The 26386-nt window shown below is 60.4% G+C and overlaps 1 protein-coding gene across 1 annotated transcript; it reads left to right on the top strand.

Moving 5' to 3' along the window:
* The first annotated feature begins 5034 nt into the window (after positions 1–5034).
* STRA6 (stimulated by retinoic acid 6) lies at positions 5035–24794 on the top strand. The gene is made up of 18 exons (XM_012640547.1): positions 5035–5151; positions 8826–8892; positions 9220–9305; positions 10464–10603; positions 10952–10975; positions 11167–11333; positions 12699–12815; positions 15034–15101; positions 15281–15357; positions 15631–15692; positions 16876–17038; positions 20174–20249; positions 21167–21300; positions 22446–22563; positions 22642–22743; positions 23348–23511; positions 23858–24010; positions 24625–24794. Exons 1-18 carry the CDS (start codon positions 5048–5050, stop codon positions 24792–24794), a joined length of 1992 nt encoding a protein of 663 aa, XP_012496001.1. The 5' UTR covers positions 5035–5047.
* Positions 24795–26386: the final 1592 nt, after the last annotated feature.

The raw sequence follows: 26386 nt of genomic DNA on the forward strand, positions 1-26386 counted from the left end.
AATTCCAGGAAGGGTGCATCAGATGTGCTCTGACCCTCCCACGTGGAAGGGGAAGGAGGAGGTAGAGCGGCAGGAGGAAGAGAGCCACCTACACGCTTCCCTCACGAGCTTAGCAGCCAATCAGACTGCTGCCCAGCCCACTGCACGGCGTCGGGCTTGGTCTGGGGCCAGAGGTCAGCCCCTCTGTGTGAGAGGGACACTTTGGGGTGTGTGTGTGTGTGTGTGTGTGTGTGCTGTAAAGCTGAGGACAGACCCTGAGCTCGCTGGTCTGCATGGGGTTGACTCTGCCTTGGCCATTTCCCCAAGGGCTCTCGGGGGGCCGGGCTGCGCAGGCAGGCACACTGGCCATCCCCCCACTCCTGGACGGAAGCGCCCCCTTGGGTGTTCTCTGCTGTGCTGTGGGAATGAGGGTGTTGCGGGGGCTGTGTGCTGTAGAACTTTTGGGTGTGCTGCTGGCTCAGAGCCAAGGGAGAGAAGGGAGGGACGGACAGTGACATGGGTCCCTGGCTCTCTGTGCCACTCACAGGCTTTGGCATGTGGGCATCCTGCTCCAGCCTGCACTAGATCCACCAGAGTCTGAGGGTGCTGAGGTGTCGCAGTACCTCTGACGTGTTACTGAAGTTCTGGGGACTTCGGGGGCAACACTGAGACTCGTGGGGTTCGTGTGGCATAACTGAAATTCTGGAAATATCGCTGAGATGCTGGAGGTGCTCTGAGAGATCTGGGGGTCCTTGGGGTGTTTCTGGGGTGCTGGCCCTCCCCGTTCCTTCTGTCCTGCCGTCAGCTCCCTCTAAGCGTAGCACTTTGCCCTTTGAGGATGTTGCTGACCGCGGGCTGCCAAAGGCACGCACGTGGGCCTCTGTTCCTGGATGCAGAAATTCCTCAGGTTTAATCAACTTGAACAAAAACACAGGGAGGAAGGAAGCCCTGTCCCAAGCCTTCCTAGGCCAGCTCCAGCCTGAGGGACAGGGCAGCTCCGTGCCAGGCCCAGATGGCAGGTGGCCTCCATTGGCTCAGATTTCTAGAAGCTTTTTAGGACCCCTTCCCACAGCGAGCAGGGCTTGGCCAACCCCCATCTGTGCCCAGCTGGGAGTCCTGCTGGCCTGGGCTGCTCCTGGAACATTGGCATCAGCCTCATCTGAGTGTGCCACTTGGGCGCCAGCAGGTCACCGCGAGACAGCCCTGCCCTGACCCCACCATGCTCTCTCCTCGCCTCTCACACTCTCCTTCTCAGCCCTGCTAAGACGCTTATACTTCATTCTTGCTACCATCCCCTATCTTCCCTGGGCCCCCTCCTACGGGAAGCCTGCCAGCCTGCCCAAGCCATCTCCTCACCCGCCGCCCCCGGCTTCTGCAGTTCTGTCTCTCAAATGCCACTCTCCAGCCTCCTCTCCTGATGGTGGGGGCTGGACTCCTCTGGGTGTGAGTGTCCCTGTAAGGCCAGCTCCAGAGGGCAGGCTCTGGACTCCGCCACCCAGGCCTTTGGAGAAATACTTCTCCTTGCCGGCCTGCAGCCTGGCTGGTGGCACCCTTCCCCACAGACCATGCTCCCCTCCCCGTTGTGCAGACACGAGCCCCAAGCCCAGGAGGTACTTGGGCTCCAAGAAGTGGGGTCAGCCTTTAGCTGGAGCCCTGCGGCCGCCCAGGATCCGTAGATCTTCAACCCAGCCTGCCCTGGCCCCCAGGGGTGGGTGGGAGAGCTGGGGGCCTGGAGGGTGGGTGGGCAGAAGGCAGTGGGAGCGCCTAGGAAGTCACGGCCAGCTCTCTGTGGCTTTGACCTTGTTACAGCCAGTGCCTGGTGTGCTGGCTCCACATTCTTGGGCCGTGATGTCACTGAGGGCAGGGAGTGGGGGCCGTGGGGGGAGAGCCCACAGTTGCAGAATCTCCAGGCTGGAGAGAGCTGGGGTGAGACCCAGAGAGGGGAAGAGACTCACTCAGGGCCACACTCCAGCCCGGGGCTCAAACCCAGCTAGGCTGCCTCCCCAGCCCGTCCCCACTGCCGCGTGCAAACCTGGCCGCACCGCACCGTCCGGACCCGCTCCCTGGCCAAGGCTGCCCTCTGCCTGCTGTGCCCACACTGGGGGAGAGGGACAAAGCTCTCCTTGCCTCTGCTTAGGGCCTCCCCGAAGGTGGCCTCTGCATCCCCCCAGAGAGGAGGGAGGGATGTTGTCGACCCTGGGCCATCCCTGGGGGATGGGGGATCCGCTAGAAGTCCCTTGGGGGCAGGGCGGGGTTTGGTCCAGGGAGGTGCTGTGGGGGGCTCTGTGCCTGGGCCTGGCTGGGTCCCCTTGTGCTGGCCTGGGCAGCCTGAGGCCTTTCCTCAGTGGCTCGTGGAGCACCCCCTCTCTCCCTGCAGGTATAAGCCAAATAGCCCTCCTCGGTGAGGCCTCCCTGACACCATGTCTAACACAGACTCTCCTGTCTGTCTTCTCTTCCCCCACATCGTCTCTCCCTCACCACTGCAGACGCGTTTGTCTCCCCGCGACTCCGCTGCATGTTAAGTTCCATGCGGTGCAGGGCCTGCTTCTGCCGTGCCATCCGCGTGCAGCACGTTGCCTGGCATGCAGCCAGCACACAAGAAACGTTTGCTGAATGAATGAATGAACACAACGGCCTGAGAGAGGCAGAGTTAAGCTCCTTCCAAGCAAGCACATGGTTTCTGATAGGCAGAGAGGCCTGCCAGGGACATCCCTGCTTTGTGGAGGGGGTGAGCTCCCTGTCTGGAATAGGACTGCGACCGTTGGCAGCCTCACGAGGAGATTTGAAATCAGATAGGAGTTGGTTGCTCCCGCAGGTAAAGGTCTGGGTGGGCCCCCAAGCAGTGAAGGGTCCTGGTGTTGGAGCGGGGCGCTCTGGAAGCCCAGCGGGTGAACCCCAGGGCACACAGCAGCCTGTGCGGGACAGGGACGTGCCCACAGATGAACGACGGTCGCCGGAACAAGCAATGGCTTTGCCAGACTCAATTTCCAGAGCCCCTCTGACCCCAGGGCCAGGCGCTGTGCGTCAGGGGATGGAGCGGGTAGGGGAGGAAGGGCCAGCGTTCTGCCCTTGGAGCTCACGCCCAGGCCTGGGGGGCGAGGTTCACCCCAATCCCAGGGATCAGAGGGACCAGTGTGGACTCCTGCCTTGCATCATGTAAAGTTCAGGTTCAGCTCTGAGTCAGCAGACACTGGTATCTCTGTGGGCCGGGGGAGGGGAGCCGGAGCCCTCTTCCTGGAAGAGCGGCATTTGGGAAGGAGGGGAGGGACCAAGGCTGATTGAGCACTCAGGCCCTAATCCCGCCCTGAGGGCTGGGCAGTGTAGACGGAGTGTGGAGTTCTAGCCCTGTCTACTCCTTGTGCTGTTCCCTCCACTGGGCACACACTTCCCCCACTCCCACGCCGCCCCCGGCCACCGCCTCTGCTCAGCTGACACTTCCCTGCTGCAGACCTCCACTGAAAGGTTATTTTCTCGGGAATCCCCCAGCTCAACCAGCTCTGTCCCCAGGCGGTTCCCATGGTAGCGCCAGGTCACCCTGTGCCTTCCCTTTGTAACCCTCAGGCTACCGAGGCTACTTACATATTTTTCTCTGTCCGCCCCCTACACTGGAATCTCTCACATCCCAGGGCCCAGAACAGGGCTGGCACATAGTAGGTGTTCAGTTAATTTACGTTAAAAGAACAAGTGAATGAATGTCTTTTCAAAAAAGCTGTTGAATGAAATGCTTTAGCTGGGTGGGGCCGAGACCCAAGCCCCTTGTGGAGTTGGAAGGACGGGGAAGCTCGAAGTTTCAGGGAGCCTGAGCCTCCCCCAGGCCTCCTGGCCTGAGAACTTCTCTCTGCCCTCTTCTGCACCTTGCCCCTCCCTTGGGGCTGGGCCCAGGGAGAGGGGAGGGCGTGGGCCGGGGGTCGGGCTCCTTAGGGGAGGGAGGATGAGGAGGAGCCCTCCCCTCCCCTCCCCCACAGGCCAGCAGGAGGAGGAGGAGGCAGGCGGGGCTCTCCTAGCTTGCCCCTGGGTCTGGTTGTGTTTAAAGAACATCCGCCCCATGGGGGTGAGTTATCTCCTTGTGAAATCAAGTCATAGGGACAAAAAGGGTTTATGAGTGAGACACATGTGGCCTCCTTGTGGAAACCCCGGGAGAGGGAATGGACAGACTCCCTGTGCCTGCCTCCACCCCCGGCCCAGCCGCAGTGGTCCGTCTTCTCGGGTCGCTGCCATGCTGGGCTCACAGGCGGGCGGCTGCAGATGTGGCGGCAAAGGCGTGGGAGCGCTGGGCAGGCGCTGAAGCAGGTATGCGAGTGAAGTCAGGTGCCGGCCCCTCCTGGCCACACCCCTCCAGGGCTCCGCTGCCAATGGAGCTGGGGCCTCCTCCCCCAGGAGGGGGGATTTGTCAAGGATTATGGTGCGTTCCCATCACTGAGGCCCAAAGGGGCCAGAGAGAGGTAGGCTGAGGCTGGGGGAGGGGCTCAAGGGAGCCTGAGCAAAGTGGGGGCTTGGGCAGGACCCCAGAGAGCGGGAGGGGCAGGGAGCCCAGCCGGGAGGGCCAGCAGGCCATGTGGAGCTGCCCGCGGCCCGCCCACCCTTTCATCTCTGCAGCTCCTTCCTCCCGGGTCCTCCCTCCTGGTGTGCCTGTGGGTCCATCTAGGTGGGCTTGGGGAGGGGAAAGGAAACGGGGGTCTCTGAGGACAGCTCGAACTGGGCAAACCTTCTTTGAAAACGGTCCTTTGAACAAAGGCCTGCTGGTGGCGGTCAGACAGAGAGAGGCTCCAGCAAGACCCCAGGACCCCGAGGCAGAGGATAACTAGCCCTGCAGGACCAGGCGAGACTGGGCAGGACAGGACAGGAGGGGACACAAGAGGCCCTTCCCCTCCTCCCGTGCCAGCCTGCCCAGGACCACAGTCCCAGAAGGGCTTTTCCCAGAGAGCTAAAGGCAGGAAAGTAACCTTTAGGATTAAAGAGAACTGTTTCTTTGTTTGGTTTTTCTTTCTTTTTTTCTCTCTTAAGCCTCTTTTCATATCTGTAGTGGCTTTTTTTCTCTCATCTGGGGGTCAAAGGAGAAGGACCAAGAATGTCCTCCCCAGCCACAGGGAACCAGAGCTCCTCGGGGGCGGCAGATGACTACTCCTGGTACATCGATGAGGCCCCGGGGGCCGAGGAGCTGCAGCCGGAGGGGTGAGTGTGGAGGCCCTGCTCTGTCGGCCACCAGAGCGGGGTGCAGCAGGGGTTACCAGTGGGGGAGGGAGATCCTGGGCAGGGCTGCTGAGACTGGCTCTGCCACTCATTTGCTGTGTGACTCTGGGCAAGCCACAGCCTCTCTGGGCTTCGGTCCCCGCCTCTGTTCCATGAGAACAACACCCCTTGCCCTTCTGTTAAGGTGCTTGAGGAGGGGACATGGGCCAGGCTGGTCATCTACAAAGTACCTGTGTGGTGTGTCAAAGATACAGATTCCTGGGCCTTATCCTTGCAGATTTGGGGCGACAGGTCTGGGGTGTCTCCCTGGGTGATCTTGGCCACAGCCAGGATGGGGAAGGCCAGGGGAGTTGGGGAAAGGGGGCCTGCTTTCGAAGGGCAGCTGGTCTCCCTGGTGACCATTTGGGGCGTGGGGTTCTCTGGGGGTGTGCGGGAGGGCAGAGAACTGGAGGAAGGAGGCCTGGGGAGAAGGCCCCGAGCAAACATGCGCCTCGTTGTCTTTGGACGGTCTCAGAGTCTCCGGGAGGACGAGGAGGGCCTGTTCTCTAGCAAGTGTGCTCAGGCCAGCCCAGGGGAGGGTGAGGACCTGAGGACCAGCCATAGCTGCTTCGCCCAGGCCCTTCCTACCTTTGTTTAGTTTGGGCATGCTGGCAGGGGCGCCGGGCCTTTCTGTGCCCCCGACCTGCTGCCAAGACACCTTGCCTATGTGGGACCCAGAGCTCAGTTCTCCCCCGTCGTTCCTGGCCCAGGCCCCATCGCCTGCCTCCCTGCTCTGTCTGATGTTTGGGGAACTGGAAAGGTGAGGCCGGGGGGGTTGCCGAGCCAGATGTGTGCACATCTGTTCTCCATCAAAACCCGAAACTGGAGAAGGAAAAATTCTTGCATGCCTCCCCAGGGGCTGGGGCTGCAGCCTGGCTGGGCTTGGGTCACCCAGCAGGGATGGAGGCCCCACCCAGGCCTGCGGGAAGGAGCTGTTGTTTGGAGGACTCAGGATTCCGACCCGTGGAAAACAGCCTGCTGTCGGCAAGGGTGTGCTCCCCACTCAGCCCTGGCTGACCTTGAGAGCCCATGGGCTCACGGGGCCCCTCTGTGTATGTATGGGCTGGGAGGGAGCAGAGGGGGAGGGGCCGGGAACCCCATGAGGATGAAGATCTAACCTGGGCTAAGGCCGGAATCTGAAACTGTGACCTTGGGAGCCTCAGAGCCTGGACTCTGGCTGGGGGCCAGGTGCCTGCAGCCAGCTCTGTAGCTGGGGTGTTTAGATAGGGTCTCAGAATGAAGTTGCGTGCGTGGCAGGGACTTGGTGATGGCGAGTGCTGTCCCTAATGTGGGTGGCATCTGGAATCTGCAGCTCCCCCTCCCACTCCAGGGCATGGCACCCGTAAGGATGAAGAGATTCGTTTGAATCTACCTGCTTAGCCAAACCCAGGCGAGCTGCCTGCCGTCCTCCTGGCCCCAAAGGTGGGAGTGGGAAGCTGGGAGCTCAGGGGAATCCCAGGGAGCTGAACTTGGGCTCACCTCTCCCTCTGTGAGTCAGATGCCCGAGGGACGTGGTGCACCAAAGCTTTGAGGAGTCCGGAGCTCCCAGCTGCACCTGAGCACACTCCCGCACCGCCGGGCTGGAGTTGGGGCGGGTGGGTGCTGGCGACAGTGGCCAGCATGGACTCAGCACAGAAATTTCCTCAAATCCAGACACTCAGTGGCCTCCCAGGACCCCCCCACGCCTGCTGAAATCTGGTCTCCCCAAGCCCCGGGCTGCAGTGAAGCTGGAAGCCTCGCCGGGCCCCGCCTGCTGTCCGCACTGCCCGGGTTCCTCCTGCTCTTCCCTGTCCGGGGGGCTGCCTGTCCCCTTTTCTGTCTAGAGATGCTCAAATCAGATGCCACCTCCTGCTGCCTGAAGTTCCTCTCCCTTCTCTGGGTCCTTGAACACCTGCTCGCGCCTCTCCTGGGTTCGAGCCACCGTCCCCCATGTCGTACTTTGTGTCTGTGCCATCCTGCTTGTCCCACGGCACAAAACACGGGTCCAACCAAACATTTGCTCGTGAAAGGGACACACTGAGCTGAGGGGTCAGACGGGGCCCTCAAGTGGTACAGAAAGGGCCAGGGGTTCTCCCAGACAGGGCCATGGAGGGCATCTCCAGGGCTGGAGGTAGCCCTTAGTTTGGGGTGAGGCCCCAGAAAAATGGTCAAGCTGCTCCAGGGACAGTTTGCCGAGTCCCTGCCCTGGCCGGGCCCAGGGCTACAGGGCGGAGCAGGACAGTCATGTGAGATGCAGGCCGAGGGGGCCGGGCAGGTGCCCAAACCCTGCCGTACACGCTGGGGAGAGAGGTCTCAGAGTAGGAAGTGGGGAGCGTCAGGCCCGAGCCCAGACGATGGGGACCTGACCCCCGGTGTGGCAGCTGCTCTGTGGGCCGAGTCCTGCTCCAGGGGAGGCCAGCTCCGCCCTGGCCATGGAGCGCCACAGAATGGACTCACTCTGCCCCTCGCCCCAAGGACAAGCCCAAGTGGCCCGTTTCTTTCCCACCGCTCACCCTCTGGGATTTCCTGAGAGAGTGCAAGCAGGGGGGATGGGGATGGCCCAGCAAAGGGTCCCAGGCCTCCGAGCTCACGGGGAAGATGCAGCCGCCACGGTTCCTCGTTTCCACACAGCAGGAAGGTGCCCAGGCGGGTCGACTGAGCCTCCTGGGCAGGCAGGGCCTGGCTGCAGTTCGGGGCTCTGTCTCAGGCCCTTGTCACCAGACCTCACTGCCACCCTCCCCCTGGCACTCCCAGGCCAAGCTGGACAAATCTGGAGGTCTACTCCCCACTGGGGACCCAGTCCTGCTTGCTAGCCCAGGTCCAGGGCCGGCCCTGCGCCCAGGGCTCCTGCCCAACCTCCTTTCTCTGGCACATGACCCAGCGGGGGAAGCTGAGGCCTTCATTGTCCTCACTCATGTCCTCATCTCCACAATGGGCCTTCTGTGCTCAGCCAGGGCGAGAACAGCACCTCTTCTAGGCCATAGGGAGCCTCTGTGGAATTAGAAAAGGACCCCCATTTAGGTACATTCAGCTGCACAGGGCTTGGTGAGCAGTGTGGCCTGAACCTCGCACCATATTCATTCCCTTGGTGGATCATCCTTGTGCAGTGTGCAACCTGCCCAGCTGTACGTGGAGGCTCTTAATGAGAGGGAAATAGGAAAGAGGGGGACCAGGGAAGATCATTTCAGTGACAGACCAGTCTCAGATACCAATCACTTGATTGCTTGATCCAGGTATATGCTCCACCAGAGTTCTGAGAAGAAGGGGTCTGTGAGGCCAGAGCAGTCAGGTAGTCTTCCTGGAGGGGGAGCAGTGAAGTGGGTCCTGGAGGATAGGAAGCACCTAAGTGAGCAAAAACAGGTGTTCAGGCTGAGCTGGCCCACTCTGCTTCCCCTGGGAGCCTCCTGTCTCCTTCACCCTATAACCCCAGAGATTGGCATGGGGCTGGAACACTGTAGGGTCACAAGGGCCCCAGCATGACTCTGAGAAAGTGGAACTGGGCAGGCTTGGGTAGGAGGGATCAGAGGGTTGAGGGGGGTGTTAGGTGGAGCCTCAGTGTAGACGCCTTGGACCCCAGACCCAGCTGCTCACCCGGGGGGCCCTACCTAGGCCTGAGCTGGCCTTTGCTTGCTCTGCAGGGCAGTGCCCTCCTGCCACCCCAGTGTGCCGCCCGGCCTGCCCCACGCCTGCCTTGCCTCGCTGTCGGTGAGTCCAGCCTGAGCCCAGCCTGGCTGGCAACCTGCTGCCGGCCTGGGTGGAGGGTCTTGTATTTCCTGCTGGGCCTGGTGACAGGGGACCCCGGGCACCCCTGGGAGGAGGAATCTGGGAGTTCTCCCAGGGTGGGGACCCAAACCAGGATGCGGGCCAAGTGCAACCTCCCAGACATCTGTCACCTCTTGAGCATCCCCAAGATACCACACAAGTGTGCCCTGGGCAGGTGGGGGTTGTCCTGGGGTCTGAGTTCAAGCCCTCAGACTCAGACCCTCGGGGAAGGCCTGGACACCCAATCCCTCTTCTGCGTTCTCCTCTCAGATCCTCGTGCTGCTGCTGCTGGCCTTGCTGGGGAGGCGCCACCGGCTCCGGCCTGGCTGTGGGCACGGCAGGCCGGGCCTGCCCAGGTTGGTGCCATGGCGGGGGAACCCCCACTCAGGGGGCCTCGCTGACAGGGCCACTCGGGTGATTCATTAGGTACCTAAGAGCCAGGTCTGGCCTCAGGGACACCCCTACCTCTCTCGGCCTGGGGGCTTTCTCCACCCCCCACAGCTCCAGGTGTAGTTCAGGACCCCCAGAGGGCGGGGGAGGGATGCACTCGGGCCACCCGCTCCTGAGGTGCGGGACACGGGGAGAACGGGTTCCAGCCCAGACCCCAGGGAAACAGCACAACAGGACCCAGCTCCAGGCTGCGACTTCTCGGGCAGCCCTCAGTGTCTGCACTGACCATGACCACCTCAGTGCCATGCTGACCCTCCTTTCCCTGAGGGTGTCATCTGACCCTGATGCTTAAAGGCAGATTTATGAGGACTAACTTCTAGTCTGTATGGCTGGAACCAAAGCCTGGGATAGGCATGACTGGGCAGGGGATGGGACTGGGCAGGCCAACAGGGTAGAGACCAAAGGGTTGGGGGAGGTGGCGGGTGGAGCCCCAGGATAGACAGCCTCACACCCCAGACCTGGGCTGTGCACCCAGGCAGGTCCTGCCACGCTGGTTTTGTGGGGAACCAGCCTGGGGTCTCTGGTTGGCCCAGTAAAGAGCTTGCCATGCCTGTGAGGGGTGCTTGGGTGGAGCTCTCAGAGCACGAGCTCAAGCTGGAATGCAGAAGCAGAGGGTCTGAATGCATCACCAGAGGGTGATGCCTGGGACAGCCGTGGCCGCTGTCTACCCTCTGCCCCGGGTCCACACCCCGCCCAGGGCGGCGGCCGTTGCACAAGGATGTTGTGACTCGCTGAGCTCTCTGAAGGTTTGCCAGCCCAGACAGACAGACTGATTAGTGTGGAGACAGCTGTTTCCTGGAGCTTCCAGGGTGGGTGGAGGGAGCAGTGCTAGGGCTTGTTCCCACTGTGTGTGTCCCGAGATCATTTGCCACAGGGCCCAGAGATGGCAGATAGCAGGCACTCCACAATATCTATGGAATGAATGAAGGAAGGAAGGAAGGAGCCTCAGTTTCCCCGTCCAGAAAGTGGGGCTGACTGTACCCCTTGGTTTATGGAACATAGCCTGGGTAATGAGGGTGTAGGGCTGAGCGACTCCCTCCTGCCCTGCCCCTGCTTCTGTCCAGCCCTGTGGACTTCTTGGCTGGGGACAGGCCCCGGACAGTGCCTGCTGCTGTCTTCGTGGTCCTCTTCAGTTCTCTGTGTTTGCTGCTCCCCGACAAGGACCCGCTGCCCTTCCTGAGCCTCGCCTCACCGCCCAGCCCAGGTACCCAGCGCGGCTGAGGCCCGAGGCTCGCTCGATGGGACCAGCGGGGTGGGGTCTTGGGGTATTAAGCTTGGCTCAAGCAGGTGACGGTAACGAGAAAGGCTGTCGATGGGAGGGGCCGCTGCCGGGCAACATGACCTCTTTAGGTCACCCAGTCTTCACAATGGCTCTGTGGAGCATGCATGTTAGCCCCATTTTATAGTGGAGGGAACCGAGGGTCAGAGAAAAGAACAATAATAAGTAGTAGTTTAATTTATTAAGTGCTTACTCAGGCACCGTGCCAGGCACTGTGCATCAACCTTTTCATTTTGGCCTTGCTAACATGCTATGATTATTTCCATTTTACAGACGGGGAAACTGAGACTCCACGAGGTAACTTGCCCAAGATCACAGAGCTGATGCTAGTCAGCATCTGGATTTGACTGGATTTGAACCCAGGGCTCTTGCCCGTTGCACTTGCGGAGGGGCTTGGAAGCTGGAGAAGGGAGAAAGACTGGGACGGGCTCCCCCCAGGCCCCACGTATGCCCTCCCAGCACGGGTCTCTGCCTGTTTCGCCTTCCAGGGTCCTGGAAGATGCTGGGCCTGCTCTATTACGCGGCCCTCTACTACCCGCTGGCCGCCTGTGCCACGGCTGGCCACAGAACCGCACACCTGCTCGGCAGCGCACTGTCCTGGGCCCACCTTGGGGTCCAGGTCTGGCAGAAGGCAGAGTGTCCCCAGGCACCCCAGGTAACTGCTGACTTACCATGGCCGAGGACAGAGGGGCGCAGAGAGCAGCTGCTGAAACCAGTGTGTTCCTTCCATCTGTTCCTGTGCCTGGCTTCCCTGCCCCTTCCCCGGCGCAGGGGACTCACTCCACCGGCTGCGGCTGCGCATCCAAGCCCAGCTTCTCTGTGGGAGCAGCAGGGGGCAAGGCAGCTGGGCCCTGCCCTCAGGAGCTTCTAGTCTAGGAGGGCCAGGGAGGGGGACATGGGCAGAGCAGGAGGAAGCAGCCTGAACACCCCGTTAGAGTTTCCCCAGACTTCCCTCCCTCTGTTTGCTCAGGCCGGAGTAGGCTGGAAGCCCGCCAGTGCTGAGTTGGGGGATGGTCTCTGAGGGCTAAAAGGAGAATTCCAGAACCTCAGGACCGGTTCACTGGCAGTGAAGCTGCCCAGTCTAGAACCCCAGGCGACTTTGGAGCCAGACAACCTGAATTTGAATCCAGCTCTACTACTTCATTCATTCACTCACCCATTCATTCATTCAACAAACATATTTGAAGCACATACTTTGTACCAGGGACATTTCCAGGCACTGGACTACCGTTGTGAAACAGACAAATGAAGTCCCTGGCCTCCAAGAGCGTCATTCTGAAGGGGAAACACAATAAACAAACAAAATAATGCCAGGTGGTGCTAAGTGCCTCAAGGGAACAATGCCACCTTTCTGAGACTTAGTTTCCCCACCCGTGAATGGAGGTGATAACACCACCAGTGCCCCAGGGTGGAGGTGAAGGTCAGGAGGTTGCTCTGAGATGGAGGACTTGGTGGGTCTTTTTCGCCACCTAGGACCTGGCCCGTACTAAGCTCTCAGTAAAAGCATGTTGAATTAGCGAATAGATGAATGAGTACATAAGGGGCCCAACTCCAGGAAGGCCTCGATCCCGGGAGGTAGGGGATGTACTTCCCTGATGCCCAGGTTGCAAATTGCATGTGGACAAAATGAGGCTTTCGTCTGATTGTCAGGAGCTTGTGTCCTAGCGCTCCAGGGACATAGGTACATAGAAAAGGGTATCCTCTGTTTTCAGCCTCAGAAAAGGGTGTCCTTGGCCTCGTTCCAGCCCCTGGGGGTGGGCAGGAGGGGTCACGTGACCTCTCTTTGGCCTCTCTCAGGCCCCAGGGAGTCCAGGGGTCTGGGGGAGGGGTGAGCACCTCTGCAGGGCCTGAGGAGGGGAAGTGAGCAGGCCGGCAGATTGTGGGACCGTAGATCAGAAGCCTTCCCACGGCCCCCCAGACATCCTCAGAGCCCCAGCGAGAGGTGGGGAGGGAAACGGATCAGTTCTCCACTGGGGGAGGCAGGCAGAAGGTAGGTCTGTGTGTCCATCTGTCTGTCCAGATCTACAAGTACTACTCCCTGCTGGCCTCCCTGCCTCTCCTTCTGGGCCTCGGATTCCTGAGCCTTTGGTACCCGGTGCAGCTGGTGAGGAGCTTCAGCCATGGGACAGGCTTCGAGGTAAAGGGGCCCAGAGCTGGGGGGCGCCCCTGCTCACACCAAGACACCCTGAATTCACCCTGCCTGTGGTCCTGTATCCACGGCCACGCTTCGTGTAGGGCCCGGCACATAACAGTTGCTCAGAAAATGTTTGCTGAGTCATTGAGTGACTGCTCGGTCCTCCCTCCGCAGGCAAAGGCTGGATCGGGCCCTTGACTTGCTCCCAGGACCCCTGAGGCACTGGGTCATGTGAACAGTAGGGACTGAAAGGAGAACCGGGTCAGAGGACAGGAACGTCACAGCTCTGTTCTCGAAACAGAGGACCCAGACGGAGACACGAGACGGGCCTGGAGCCTTGTGCCTAGTCAGAGCTCTGCGCGCGCTGATGCCGCAGGGAGCACCCAGGACAGAACTGCATCACGAGGCAACTCTGGGTCGGACGCGGTTGGATAACGTCAAATAAAGGGGAGGTCTGGGAAGGCTTCTTGGAGGAGATAGACTTCAGTGAGGCCTGGAGGCCAGGGAGGATCCAGAGCGGAGAGGGACTAGGAGCAGGCAGTGTCGGCACCGGAGGGAGCGAGAGGAAGGGGCAGAGACGGGTCTTGTCTGCTTTGTTCACGTCCATGTTTGCAGCACTGGGCAGATCTTAGCCCGCAATAATACTCGGCAAATGGTTTTGAATTTTTGGATAGATGGATGGATGGATGGATGGATGGATGGAGGACTGAATGGATGGATGGATGGACAGACGGATACATCATAGTAAAAGAGAATTCTTAAAAGACATTGAGATCTTATTGCAAAGCCTTCCATGCACCTACCCCGCGTCAGGCCCTGGCCTGGGTGCCGTGGACTCAGAGCTGACTGACCGGGGAGTGACCTGCAGGCGGTCCCGGGGAGGGGGCAGACGGACGCGGCAACGGATGCAGACAGTGCAATGTCAACACGGCGGGCTCCTCTGAATGCCCCTGAACGCGGGAGGGGAGGAAGACTCCCCTGGGCTCTCAGCGGGGATGGGGGACAGTCTCAGCAAAGGCCGAGGATGCAGAGGCCAAAGGGCTGGGTTCCTCTCCAGGCAGGGCGGTGAGGGAAGGGGCTCATGGGAGGCACCTAGGCCGACGGCAGGGGGTGGCGGTGCCCGCTGCTGGCCGAGAAGGTGGACGAGGAGCAGGTGCTCCCCAGGCGATGCCTGGCACGTGCGTGAGCCGCGCAGGCTGGGCCTGGGTCTCAGCTCCGCAGCCCGAGGGGAGAGTGAGGAGAGGAGAGGCCGGGGTGCTCAGGCTCCCAAAGGGCAGCGCTGGGTCCCCGACAGGCCCCTCGGGACTGAGGAGGCCGCCGACTCTTGGTGTGGCTCTCTCGTGGTAGGCAGCTGGCTTCTGGGGACTTGTCCCTGCTGCGCTGATGCTCATAGTCCTCCTGGGAAGCCATGGTCCCCTCACGTTTATGGCTGGCCCAGAAGAGGGGAACGGCTCCCCAGGGACACGCAGTAGTGCCTCACTGAGTCCCGTGACCTCCCCTTCCGGGACTTCTTTGCCTCACCCTCCGCCATGCACGCCTCTCCTCCCTGTGTCGAGGGGAACAAAGTCCTCTTTGGACTTCAGTCAAAGAGGTTTAAGCCTCAAAAGACCCCATCAAGCTTTGAGCTGACCCACTCCTGCCCTGGATCCCAGGGTTGCCGTGGCAACAGGTGACACTAGTCAGGGGCTCACCCCATCCTCCCATGGGCCTCTGCCACTTTGTGGGCAGCTTAAGGCCTGGAATGTGGCTTAGACAAATCCGGCCACCTTGTGATCTCCCTGGAGTAGCAGCAGGAGGAGAGGCCTGGGGGTGTGACCTGGAATGACCCCATCCTGTGTCCTGGTCAGGGATGTGCCCATGGGACACAGGTTCCCCTTCAACCCCCTCTCAGCTAGCAGAGGCCTGAGGGATGGAAAAAAAGCAATGATGGATGTGACTGGGTAAAGCAGGAGAGAGTTGGAGATAGATCTTAGGAAGAACTTCCCGGCATTGAGGGTTCTTCCATAGGAGACTGACTGGTCTTGTATTTGTGAAAGAAAGGGACAGCTTTGAGGGGCACAGACCTCGTCCCTACAGGTCGGCTGCCTCACACCCACTGCCACCACCACAGCCCAGAGGATTTTGCAGGGCACCGGCTTGGCAAACACTCCAGGACCCTGAGCCAGAGCCCCAGGGACGGCTCGAGCAGGTCTCATCTGCTGTCCAATTGCTGTTCTCACAGGGGCTGCGGAGCAGCGACTCTGAGGAATACCTGAGGACCCTCCTTCGCCGGAAGACGCTGGAGAGCAGGTGAGGTCCCAGGCACGGCCTGGTGTGCGGTGGAAGGGGCTGCTTAGCAGGTGTGTGTGGGAGGCCAGCACTGGGCAGCAGGCCAGGGGCAGAGGTGAGAAGTGACCAGACTCAGGGGCTTGCCCTGGGGGCAGGGGCTTCTCCTGAGGGCCCCACCGCCTGCCTGGGTCTTTCTACAGCTCCCACTCCCCCAAGCATGGCTTCCTGTCCCCGGCCTGGGCCTGCCTCCGACAGTGCGTCTACACTCCACAGAGAGGTAAGGGTGGGGCGCTACGGCCGAGAGTGACAGGTGACCTCACCTCCCTTGCACAGAACAGCTGCAGTGGAGGGCTGGCTCCTGCTCCCCAGAATCCTTGTCATCGGGAGGGACAACTGCCAGCTCAGGACAAGGGGAAGACCCTGGCCTGGCCTTGGTGGTCCCGAGTCCTGTGAGCCCTGGTGCTTTTCCTGGGCCCCTCGGGAGGGACGGGGACTCCTGGGCCCGGCTAGTGCTGTGCTGTTGACCACGCCCCTTCTTTTGGGACTGCAGGATTCCGCCTCCCCCTGAAGCTGGTGCTTTCAGCCACCCTGACAGGCACGGCCATTTACCAGGTATGTCCTGCACCTGTAGTGCCATCTGCCTCTGGACCCCTGCCCTCAGTCCCCAAGCCTGGAACAGCTCCGGCCCCACTCAGCTCTCCAAATGCCCCGCGCACAATCCTGGCTGGCTGCTCTCGCCATGTGGGGAATGCCGGCCTGCCCCGACGGGCGGGCGGCGTCAACTCCTGTTGGACTCATAGTGACTCAGAGTGAGAGTTTTGGGATCCATGTACACATGGATTTTCATCCTGGTTCCATTATTTACCTCCTAAGTGATCTTGGGCAAGTTATTCAACCTCTCTGTAGCAGCTAGTTCATCTGTAAAATGGAGGAAATAAACAGAATCGCTTTCCTCTTTGAGTAGCTGGGAAGATTCAGTGAGCTAACGTGTTTGAAAAACTCACCCCCACCACGTCCAAAAAAAAAAAAATTAAAATTCTGGGAGGTAGGAATGATTTTCTCCATTTTACAGATGGGGAAACTGAGGCAAAGAGAGGTGAATTTGACTTGGCCAAGTTCCTACACAGTCAGTGTCTCAGGGCAGTCACCATTTGAATCCCATCCATCCAGCTTTAATTCTTGTCCTCATTTGCTTTCTCCAACATGGAAAAATTGGGAATTCTATATTCTGAAGTTTAGACAGACGACAGATAGATAGATGCATAGAAGGATGGAGGTGTAGGGACACTTGTCCCTCGGTATCCGTAGGGAGTGGTTCCAGGACCTGCACAGATACCAAAATCCACGGACGCTCAAGTCCCTGACATAAAATGGTGTGGTATTTGCTTGTAATGACACACATCCTCCCCTATACTCTAAACCATCTCTCGAGTACCTATAGTACCTCAAACAATGGAAATGCTGCGTAAATAGTTGTTATGCTGTATTTTTAAAGTTTGAATTGTTTATTGTTGTTATTTTTTATTGTGGGTTTTTTCCACTGTATACAGGGCCAACTGTATACGGTTGCAGTGCTTGAAGGCCTATCTGTTAGGCCATCGTTGCACCTGTCTGTGACGGGCTGTTTGGAGGCGTGAGGAACCTCGGGTGGCAGTGGGCACGTGGCTGCAGCCCGCGTGCGGCCAGATCCTCCCCCGAGGCCTCCCCGTTAGCACGGAAGACACTTTTCCTGGGGTGGGAGTGCCCGGTGTGAGCGCAGCCAGGCCCTGGCGCCCTCACTGTGGGGCTCTTCCAGGTGGCCCTGCTGTTGCTGGTGGGCGTGGTCCCCACCATCCAGAAGGTGAGGGCGGGGGTCACCACGGACGTCTCCTACCTGCTGGCCGGCTTTGGGATCGTGCTGTCAGAGGACAGGCAGGAGGTGGTGGAGCTGGTGAAGCACTATCTGTGGGCTCTGGAAGGTGAGGCCTCCTGGGAGCCCCTGAGGGCCACAGTGGGGACACAAGCCAGGAGACCCCAGCGCTGCACCCCAGCCTGCGCAGACGCACTGGGACCCTGGGACACGTTCTTCCCCTCTCTGGGTCTTGATTGCCTCGTTTCCAAATAGGGGCAGTTGGCGCTTCCATGAAACCCAAAGGGACCACATCAGTGGCCCCTGCTCCTTGTCAGTTGGCGTGCATCGCCACCCCCACCCCCACCCCCAGTGTCTTTGACCAGCTCTCCAGGTGTGGAGATGAGGAAGGCCATGGGATGGGGGAGCTGGGCGGGGAAGGAGCAAAGGAGGCAGTGGGCCAGCCTCTCTGAGCTAATCCTCAGGGCAGGGCCTGGGGTGGGCGGAGGGGCACGCTTTCCCTTCCCCATCCCTGTCTTTCTTGCGTCCCCTTGCTCCTTCTCCCCTGATGATGAGTCCCCAGACCAGGCAACCATCCCGCCTTGCCGTCTGGGGTCTGATGCCTTCTGCAGCCACCTACCCACTCCACCTCCCAGGCCCTCCCGTCAGCCCCGTGGAGGGGACTGAGAAGTGCTCCTACTTGACAGTGGGCAGGGTCTGCCTGAGGCCATCCAGCAGGCAGAGTGGAGACAAGAGGACGCAGGACTCCTGAAGCCTGGGCTGGGCTCTCTCCACCACCTTGAGACAAAGCCTGGTGGCCAGGAGTTCTGGGGCTGACTTGGGGGCCCGGGCTGGTACGGGCACCCTGGCTTCTAAGGAGTAACATGCGAAGGTCGGAGCTCAGGCAGCCTGTATTGGAGGTGGAGGTGTGGCTGCTCTACAGCTCTTCCTGACCAATAACATCGTCCTCATCCTGCAGACCTGGGAATGCTGGCACTGTGGGAGGGGGGCGGGGAGTGGGGTGGCGGCCTCCCTCCCTGACCTTCCTGAGCACCTTAGCTCTCGCACTGGAGGCTGCCCTGGAACTGCTGCTGGACAGGTGACAAGTTCCAGGTGGGCTGAAAATGAGGTCTCCAGGGAGATTTTCTAAGCTGGCTGCAACCTGGGCCATAGACAGGAGCAAAAAAGGCCCAAGGCAACCCATGTCCAAGCTCGACCCCTCACTTACGGCAGCCTTGCTAGGTCAGCATCACTGAACCCACCTCACAAAGCAGAAAACTGAAGCTCAGGGGCAAGAAGTGACACGTCCAGGGCAATGCGCGCTGCTTCTACGCATCTCACCTTATGTTTGTGATCACACCCTGCAGTTTCCAGCTCAAAATTCTCCTGCTTTGGATCTTTCTGGATGCAGGGGCCAAATAGAACGGCGTTTTACTCTCCTAGTTTGCAATGAGAAAACTGAGGCCCAAGAGGGTTAGAGATCTGCCCAAAGCCATTCAGCAGTCTAGGCCTGGGGTCTGGGAGTCCTTTGGTCTATTCTTAGCCTAGGGAGCTAGTTAGTGTCTTCTGAGCTCGACAGCTTCTTTTAGGGCTGCCACCTGGCACTGGACCATAAGCTTGGCATGATTCACAGAAAGCTCAGACTCTGAGTCAGGCAGACTAGATTAGAGCCTCTGCTCCATCACCTACAAGCTGAGTGGCCTTGGGCAAGCCGCTTCACCTTTCCTGACCTCAATTTTCCTACTTGCGAGATGGGTGCTGTAAGTGAGAAAGCCACCCTTGTCCTTGAGGCCCTCAATCAGGAGAGGGGAGACAGATCGATCCCCAAAGCGGGCTCAGAAGGGGCATGTGCAGGATCCCAAGGCAGCAAAGAAAGGAGATGGTATGGCGCCGGGGTTTGGAGGGACCCACGTTTGGAGCCAATGGAGGGAGAGAGAGGCAGGAGGTGGACAGGTGGGGATCAAATGCCAGCCAGGGGCGCCTGCTAACCCTTCACCCCGTGTTAGCCTGTCACTCCCCGGCCCGGCCCAGCCAGAGGCTCCTCCTGGCAGCAAATGGCCCAGAGTGCACCTTCGCTGCAGCCGAGCCGGCTCCAGAGGGGCAATGCCGCAGGCTGGGGCTACGCACCTGCGGTGCTTTCTCCCAACCCTGCTTTTCAGAGACGTGCGCCTCTGAGGGCCCTGGAGGAGGGAGCCAGGACAGGCAGCGAGACCCCAGGTTTCTGAAGGCTGTTCTCAGCCCTGGCTGTGCCTGGGAACCCCTGGTAACTTTGAAATTCCTAGCGCTCAAGCCCCACGCCAGGCCTACCGAGTCGGAAACTCGGAGGGTGGGGCCCAGCACCTGCGGCTGCGCAGTCCCCCGTGACTCCGAAGCAGGCAGTTTGAACGCCACCGCTCAATCAGTGTCGGTGACTGATTAATTTCAATCCGTTGCCGATGGAAATAAGTCATGAAGTTTCTGCCTTCAGAAAGCCCCCAGCAGGGTTCTCGGCCCTGGCTGCAGGCAGGAGTCGTGGCCTTTCGCAAAGCCAGGGCTGGGTGCCGCCCACGGAGATTCTGATGTAACTGTCAGGTGTGATGGGGAGTTTTAGCAGCTCCAGCTGATCCTGCTCTAGCGCCTGAGAGCTTGCCTTGTCCCTGTGTGTTTGCTCTCCCCCCTTCCGAGTTCCTGGTGGGGACGTGGGCACCAGGGACACTTCCCTGCGCTGCCTGACCAGGCCAGGGTGCAGGCGCTGGGCTCATTCTGGATCTGCTGGGAAACGGCTGTACCCCCTGCGTCACTCCTGGCCATGTGGCTGGCTGGGCAAAGCCCTCTCCTGAGTCTCCCGTCACCCTGGGAGATGACAACATAACAGCTTGTCCCGCGGTATGTTCACGAGCAAAGCGGGGCTTTGGGAGCTGGAGCGCCCTCCTGAAGGCCATGTGGCCGAGAGGCGGTGGAGCTGGAGGCCGACGCCAGGTGGGATGGGGTCTCCCGCTGGGACTCGCAGCACTGGAAGCCGCAGCACCAGAGTGAGGGCCAGGTCCACGGACCCAGAGCTGACCTCTTCCATCTTGGCCCCCATATGTCCCTGGGAAGGATGGGGCGGCCAAAGTCATCAACTTACACTGGATCTGAGAACTGGGGGCATGGCCAAGAGGGCTCCACTCAGAGCGGGGTGTGGTGCAGGGGTGACTCCCCCAGAGGCACCACCCTGGCACCGGCTCAGAGGACCCCGGGAGACGCTCAAGGCCTGACCTTCCCCTTCGTTCCCTCTGCCCTCCAGTTTGCTACATCTCAGCCGTGGTCTTGTCCTGCTCACTCACCATCCTGGTCCTGGTCCGCTCGCTGGCAGCACACAGGTTGGTGGCAGGCTCCGACTCACCAGTGCAGAGTGGGGGAGGGCCTGCAGGACCCCCAACTAGCAGTGCCTGTGGGGAAGCCTGGGGCTGGAGGGAGGGCAGGCTTCTACGGGGCAGGCTGCCACTGAGGGCCCCCGAGCTTGGCCGCACTGCGGTGGGAGGAGAAGGTGGGGCCGGGGCTGCCCTCGGGCCTTCCTGTCTGTGAGCATGAGTGACACGGGCACAAGCGACTGGGGGCAGCATGTGGAGCTTGCCCTCTGAGAAGGGTCGGGAAGGCAGCCTGCGTGTGCCTGGGGATGGAAGAAGAGGCAGGAGATGGGACATGTGGGCCTCACGTGAGAGGGGTCAGAGGCAGCCGGGGCTGCGGCGGGTGTCGAATGCCAAGCCTCCTCGCTTGCCCTTTTGTGGGGGATTCCAGGCAGAGCGGGAGCGGGTGGATGGGAGGGGAGTTTGGGCACTCGCCAGTGCAGGAGAATGGGCCCATATGCACCGTGCATTCGCCAGGCCTCAGACCACCTGCCCAGGGACCTTTCCCACAGGGCCGGCCCGACTTGTGCTGGGATCCAAGGCCCCTAGCCCCTGTCCGCCTCGCTGCCCGCCCTGTGGCTGAGCTGCACGTCATTTCCACCCTCACTGTGGTTTCCCACTTTCCTGACTTGGCTCAGGTTGAGCCTTCGGCCTGGTTTGTCTCCCTTATTCACCCTTTCAGACTCTGCTCAGACATCGCCTCTTCCAGGAAGCCCTCCCTAACTCCCAGGTTGGGTTAGTGTCCTCCTCTGGGCTCCACAGCTCTGGCTTCTGCCCATGGCTATGGCATGTAATCGAACAGGAAGTCTGGCTGGAGGCTGGCCCAGAGCAGGAATTTAGGGAGTGTGTATTGCTCCCTGAGGTCCCTGCCTCCCTTGCTCCCACCCCAGGGCCAACCTTCGAGCTCTGCACAGAGGGGCTACCCTGGACCTGGGTCCCCTACCCCAGAGCTCCCACCCCTCCCGCCAAGCCATATTCTGTTGGATGAGCTTCAGTGCCTACCAGACTGCCTTCACCTGCCTTGGTGAGCTCCCCTGCCCCCACACCCCGCCTGGACCCAGTGGGAGAGGGGAAGGGCGCTCAGCAGGTCCTTGCTGCCCCTGCGTGTTTGCCTGTGCTGGACAGGCTCTGGGGCAAGAGCAAGAGGAGGGACCCACCCTGCCTTCTCCACCCTCAGGGAGCTGCTCAGGTTGGGTGCGGGCTGCAGGAGCCCCTCAGGAAGTGGGTACCCTTCACATGAAGATGAACCCTGGGTGCCACCAGCTGTTTACATGAAGGGTGGACCCAGGTCTGGAAGTGGCAAGTTCGGGGTGGCCCGTTCCTGCTCATGTAAGGAAGGGCTATGCCACAATGGGCCACCTCAAGAGGTGACACCCCCCTTTCGCTGGGGGTGTGCAAGCAGAGTTCTTCGGACACTGTTGGCATCTGGAAAGGGGGTCCTGCCCTGAGACAGTTGAACCAAATAACCTTGTAGGACCCCTCCCCGCCCTGAGTTTCCATTCCCATGTTGGACCCTGCAGGGAGAAAGCACTCGGACGCTGGAGGGGCTGGGCCAGGGTTGCAAATCCAAGGGCCTGACTTCCCCACCTCGGTCCCTTCGGCTCGCACCTTGCTGGAGGGGAGGGCTGATAAAGGAGTGGAGGAATTACTAGGACTGAAAGTCACAGTTTCTCTTCTTGGTAGACTTTGTTTATACTGTGCCTCCCAAGCCCCTCCCTACACATTATCCTGTAGAATCAATTGGCCAGATTATTGCAATAGACAACCCTGGGCACCTACCATACGCCAGGCTCTGGCTCGTAGGAATGCAAACGTTTGTTTAAAATGTGTTCTTATCCCCAAGAACTCTGGTGCAACTGGGGAAAAATATTCATCACATTTGCAAAGCACTTTGTGGTTTTCAGAGAGTTTGCGTAGACACTATCTCATGGGATCCTCGTAACAGCCCTCTGAGGTAGGGACTACTATCCCCATTTTACAGAAGAAGAAACTGAGGCTCAGAGAGGTAAAGTAACTTGCTGAAGGCGGCACAGCTAGGCAGTGGCAGAGCAGGGATCTGAAACCAGATCTGCTCAATTCCAAAGCCCTTGAATTCCTGGGGGTGGCAGGGGTGGACCATGGCTCCCACAGGACCTGATGTCTGTCCCTCTGCCTCTCCACCCCCGGCAGGGCTCCTGGTGCAGCAGATCATCTTCTTCCTGGGAACCACAGCCCTCGCCTTCCTGGTGTTTGTGCCTGTGCTCCACGGCAGGAACCTCCTGCTTCTACGATTTCTGGAGTCCTCGTGGTGAGTGAGGCAAGGAGGGCTCTGGGGCCCCTTCCTGGAGGGCTGCTAACAGAGACCACCTCCCCACCCCACCCGCAGGCCCTTCTGGCTGACTTTGGCCCTGGCTGTGATCCTGCAGAACGTGGCAGCCAACTGGGTCTTCCTGAAGACACATCACGGACGTCCGGAGCTGACCAACCGGTGAGGTGGCCCCTGGGCTTGTGGCTCCCTTGGGCCCTCAGCCTCCTCTCCTTCAGCGTCTCTCTCTTTCTGTGCCCTTCTTCCTCCATTACCATCTCTCCCCTTTGTTTATCAGGGATCCCAGAAGACCGTAGAAAGCTTGCCTTACCTGCAGAGAAAAGGGACAGTGGCCCAGCCTACTCCAAATACCTCTCTATATACCTGTCATGGGGCCAGAAATACCCCTATGAGCCTTTCTTGCTTTGGGAATCAGTGCTGCTCTCCCCAGATCCTCAGTCCCCCCCCAAACCATGGGCCTCTTTCCTTTGCGGGAAGGAGGTTCCACGACAGATGGCAAGGCTCTGGGAGAACCTTGGCCCCGAGACAGACTCGGAGTTAGTAGACAGGGGGCCCGAGGAGGGAGGTGGGAGATACCTGGCTCACAGAGAGACCCGAGTAGACAAGTCCCAGCCAGCACAGGGTGGGGTGCACAGAAGGCACACCCGATAAACAGTAGGCACTCAGTAAATGCACAGCAGCTCTGGGCATCTGGGTCTGACCCTGACCCTAAGGAGGGGGATCAGGGTGGGGGGCCCGCCTCAGCCTTTCCTCTCCCCCACCCCAGGCGAGCACTCTACGCAGCCACCTTTCTTCTCTTCCCCCTCAACGTGCTGGTGGGCGCCGTGGTGGCCGCCTGGCGAGTGTTCCTCTCTGCACTCTACAACGCTGTCCACCTCGGCCAGGCAGACCTCAGCCTGCTGCCCCCGAGAGCTGCCACTTTTGACCCTGGTAAGGACCCTGAGCAGGGCTGGGGGCTGAGGGGCTGCTCAGGCTACCCTAGTGGTGAGGGAGGGCTCTGCCCTGCCCAGGTCCACGAGCCGATTAGTTCACGAAGATGTCTGTAAGCACGTGCCACCTGTGCTCCGCTGCACTGTGCGCCGCCTGGCTCTGCGGTGTGTGCACCGGGTGTGGTGTGTGCCCGTGTGCAGCGTGTGTGCCGCGTGCCCGGCGTGCCTAATGCTTGGCTGCAGGGTGTGCCTGCACACTCCCTGTGTGTGCGTTAGGGGCTCTGGGCGCCTCTGGTCTGCTGGTGGGCCCTGTGCCCTCAGTGCTGCCGTCCCCCACCGCACCCCAGGTTACCACACATACCGCAACTTCTTGAAGATTGAAGTCAGCCAATCGCATCCAGCCATGACAGCCTTCTGCACCCTGCTCCTGCGAGCACGGAGCCCCCGGCCCTGGACCCCGCCAGCCCCCCAGGACAGCCTCAGGCCAGGGGAGGAAGAAGGTGTGCCCCACTTCTGGAGATGGGGGGAACCGAGCCTACCCAGCTTCTCCCAGGAAGGAGGCATGCACCCCCAACCCAGAGCGAACGCCAGGAAAATTCTCACTGCCTCTCCCTTGGCGGCCTGTGGTTGCCCCTCCCAGTCTGGTCTCTGGGTAATGTTTTCCACGGTAGGAGCACACCCATGTGTGTGCACACGCGGAGTGAAACGGCTGCCTTGCTAAGGGCCTCTGGCATACCCACCACGACCCAGGCCAACCCCACAACCCTCACCTCTCCCTGTGGGAAGTATGACCCCCTCCTTCTCTGCCGCCTGGGAAGTGTGTAGTAAGGAGGGGACACTAAGCCAGCTCCAGGCCAGCTTCCAGTCCGACCATAGACCTCATCCCTCCCTCTTCTGTCTGCCACCTGCAGGGTGACATCCCAAGCCTTTACAAACAGCCCTCTGCACCCCACAGAGGAGTCTTCCCACTTCCCACTCTGAGCTGGCACCTGGGACCCCAGGCTAGCCACCCTCACTATGCATGGGATTTTCAGACCCTCTGCTCAGGGCTGGGGGCTGGGGAGGCTAGGCTGGGTGTTTGTTAAGGGACCCACAGAAGGTCTTCTCCTCTCAGGGTTGCAGCTGCTGCAGACAAAGGACCCCATAACCAGGGGAGCAGGGCCCAGGGCCAGCTGCGGCAGGGCCCGCTGGGGCCTGGCCTACACGCTGCTGCACAACCCAGCTCTGCAGGCCTTCCGGAAGACAGCCCGGCCAGGTGCCCGGGCCAATGGCACCCAGCCCTGAGGGGAGGGGAGGCCAACCCACCTGCCCTTCTGTGCCGCGGCACGTTTGCGTTCCCCACCCTGCTCCCTCTCTGGCTCTCCCAGCACCGCCCCATCCCTAGCAGCCCCTCCACTGAGCACAGCTCTGCCGAAGGTCCCCGGGATCGCCACGGTTGGATGGATGTCTGTCTACTCTGTGAGCCTCAGGGGGCCTCTGCTCTGCCCGCTTGCCCGTGGGAGAGCCAGCCGGAGCCCTGGAGAAAGCAACGGGTGTGTTAGGTCCTGGGGGCAGGAGCCAATGGAGCTGGGGCGGCCACATCCAGGAGACCCCCCCATGGAGCCAGCCACGGCACTTCCTCGCTTCCTGAGCTCCCCGTCTTCGTCTTCGCTGGGATGTGGCTGGAAGGCTCCTGGGCCTCTGGCCCGAAAGGCAGCACAAGCCACGACTCAGGCCAGGCCCCACACCGAGCTGCCCGCACTCGAGAGCCAGATATTTTTGTAGTTTTTGTGCCTGTAGCTATTATGAAAGAGGTTAGTGTGTTCCCTGTAATAAACCTGTTCCTGAGAAACAGTCCTTACAGGGCAGGGCGATGCAGGGGACCCCACCGCACTGTCAGTAAGCCAGCACTGTGCAGTCGTGGGGCCTGGGTGGGTTTGGGGTATTCCGGCCACATGTTGGACTGGGCATGGGGTGGAGGGCAGAGAACTCATAGCTGCATCCCTCTGGGCAGAGAAGAGACTGAGGGTCCTATGATGCCACCCTGAGCAGCGTGGATGTCACTTTGGAAGTAGGACTCATTCTGGGTCTTAAAGGATGGGCAGGATTTGGGGAGGTAGACGAGGGTGTGCCCCGCCGGGGGGTGATGGGGGGCTGTCGTAATGGGAGCAGACCGAGGGTGCAGAGAAGAGGAGGCTGAGACAGGTGGGAGTCCCTTCCCCTGCTGGGGGATTGGTGGAGGGGGAGATGCGCTAATGAGGAGGATGCCCTGGGTGTGGGGTCCACCGAGGGGCTGGGGGCTACCCCACAGTGGGGTCAGCGGGAGAAACATCTGCACAATTAGTGGAGCCCAACAGCCCCCTGCCCTCCACCCAGGTTCCTGCCCTCACTAAGCCTCGAACACCTGCGGGGCCTGTGTGGGGCCAGGGACCGCAAACCCACGTTTGAGGCTGCCCTGAGGAGGCCAAAGAGGGCAAGCTCCAGTCCCACCGCGGCCTACTGGGAAATTGTCTTCCTGGCCCTGTGTCAGCAACTGACAGGGTCACAGGGGAGAACCCAGATTCGATCTCTGCCTTGACAAGGAAACAGTCATAGTAGAGTGTGATCAAACTGGGTCACTGGCCCCCAGGACTGTGTGCACCAGAGGAAGAAGGTACCTGGTCCACACTGGTGGTGGGGGAACATCCAGGAAGGCTTTCTGGAGGAGGTGGTGCCTAAGCCAAGTCTCAAAGACTGACTTAGCCAAATGAAGAACAGGGAAGGGGTGCCCAGGTTGAGGGAACAGTGCAAGCAGAGGTGCAGTGGATGACACGCCACAGAGCATTATGGGAACAATTAATTAGCAGTTTCAAGAAGCAGCAGAGACGGGGCTGAACATCACGGAGGAGCCAGTCAGA

This window comes from Propithecus coquereli, unplaced genomic scaffold (genome assembly GCF_000956105.1).
Source record: "Propithecus coquereli isolate 6110/MARCELLA unplaced genomic scaffold, Pcoq_1.0 Scaffold155, whole genome shotgun sequence".
NCBI lineage: Eukaryota > Metazoa > Chordata > Mammalia > Primates > Indriidae > Propithecus > Propithecus coquereli.

Coding starts and splice junctions, on each gene's coding strand:
- STRA6 (XM_012640547.1), top strand. CDS start 5,048: ATGTCCTCCCCAGCCACAGGGAACCAGAGCTCCTCGGGGGCGGCAGAT. Junction 22,744..23,347: donor CGTCCGGAGCTGACCAACCG/GTGAGGTGGCCC, acceptor CCCCCACCCCAG/GCGAGCACTCTACGCAGCCA. Junction 23,512..23,857: donor AGCTGCCACTTTTGACCCTG/GTAAGGACCCTG, acceptor ACCGCACCCCAG/GTTACCACACATACCGCAAC.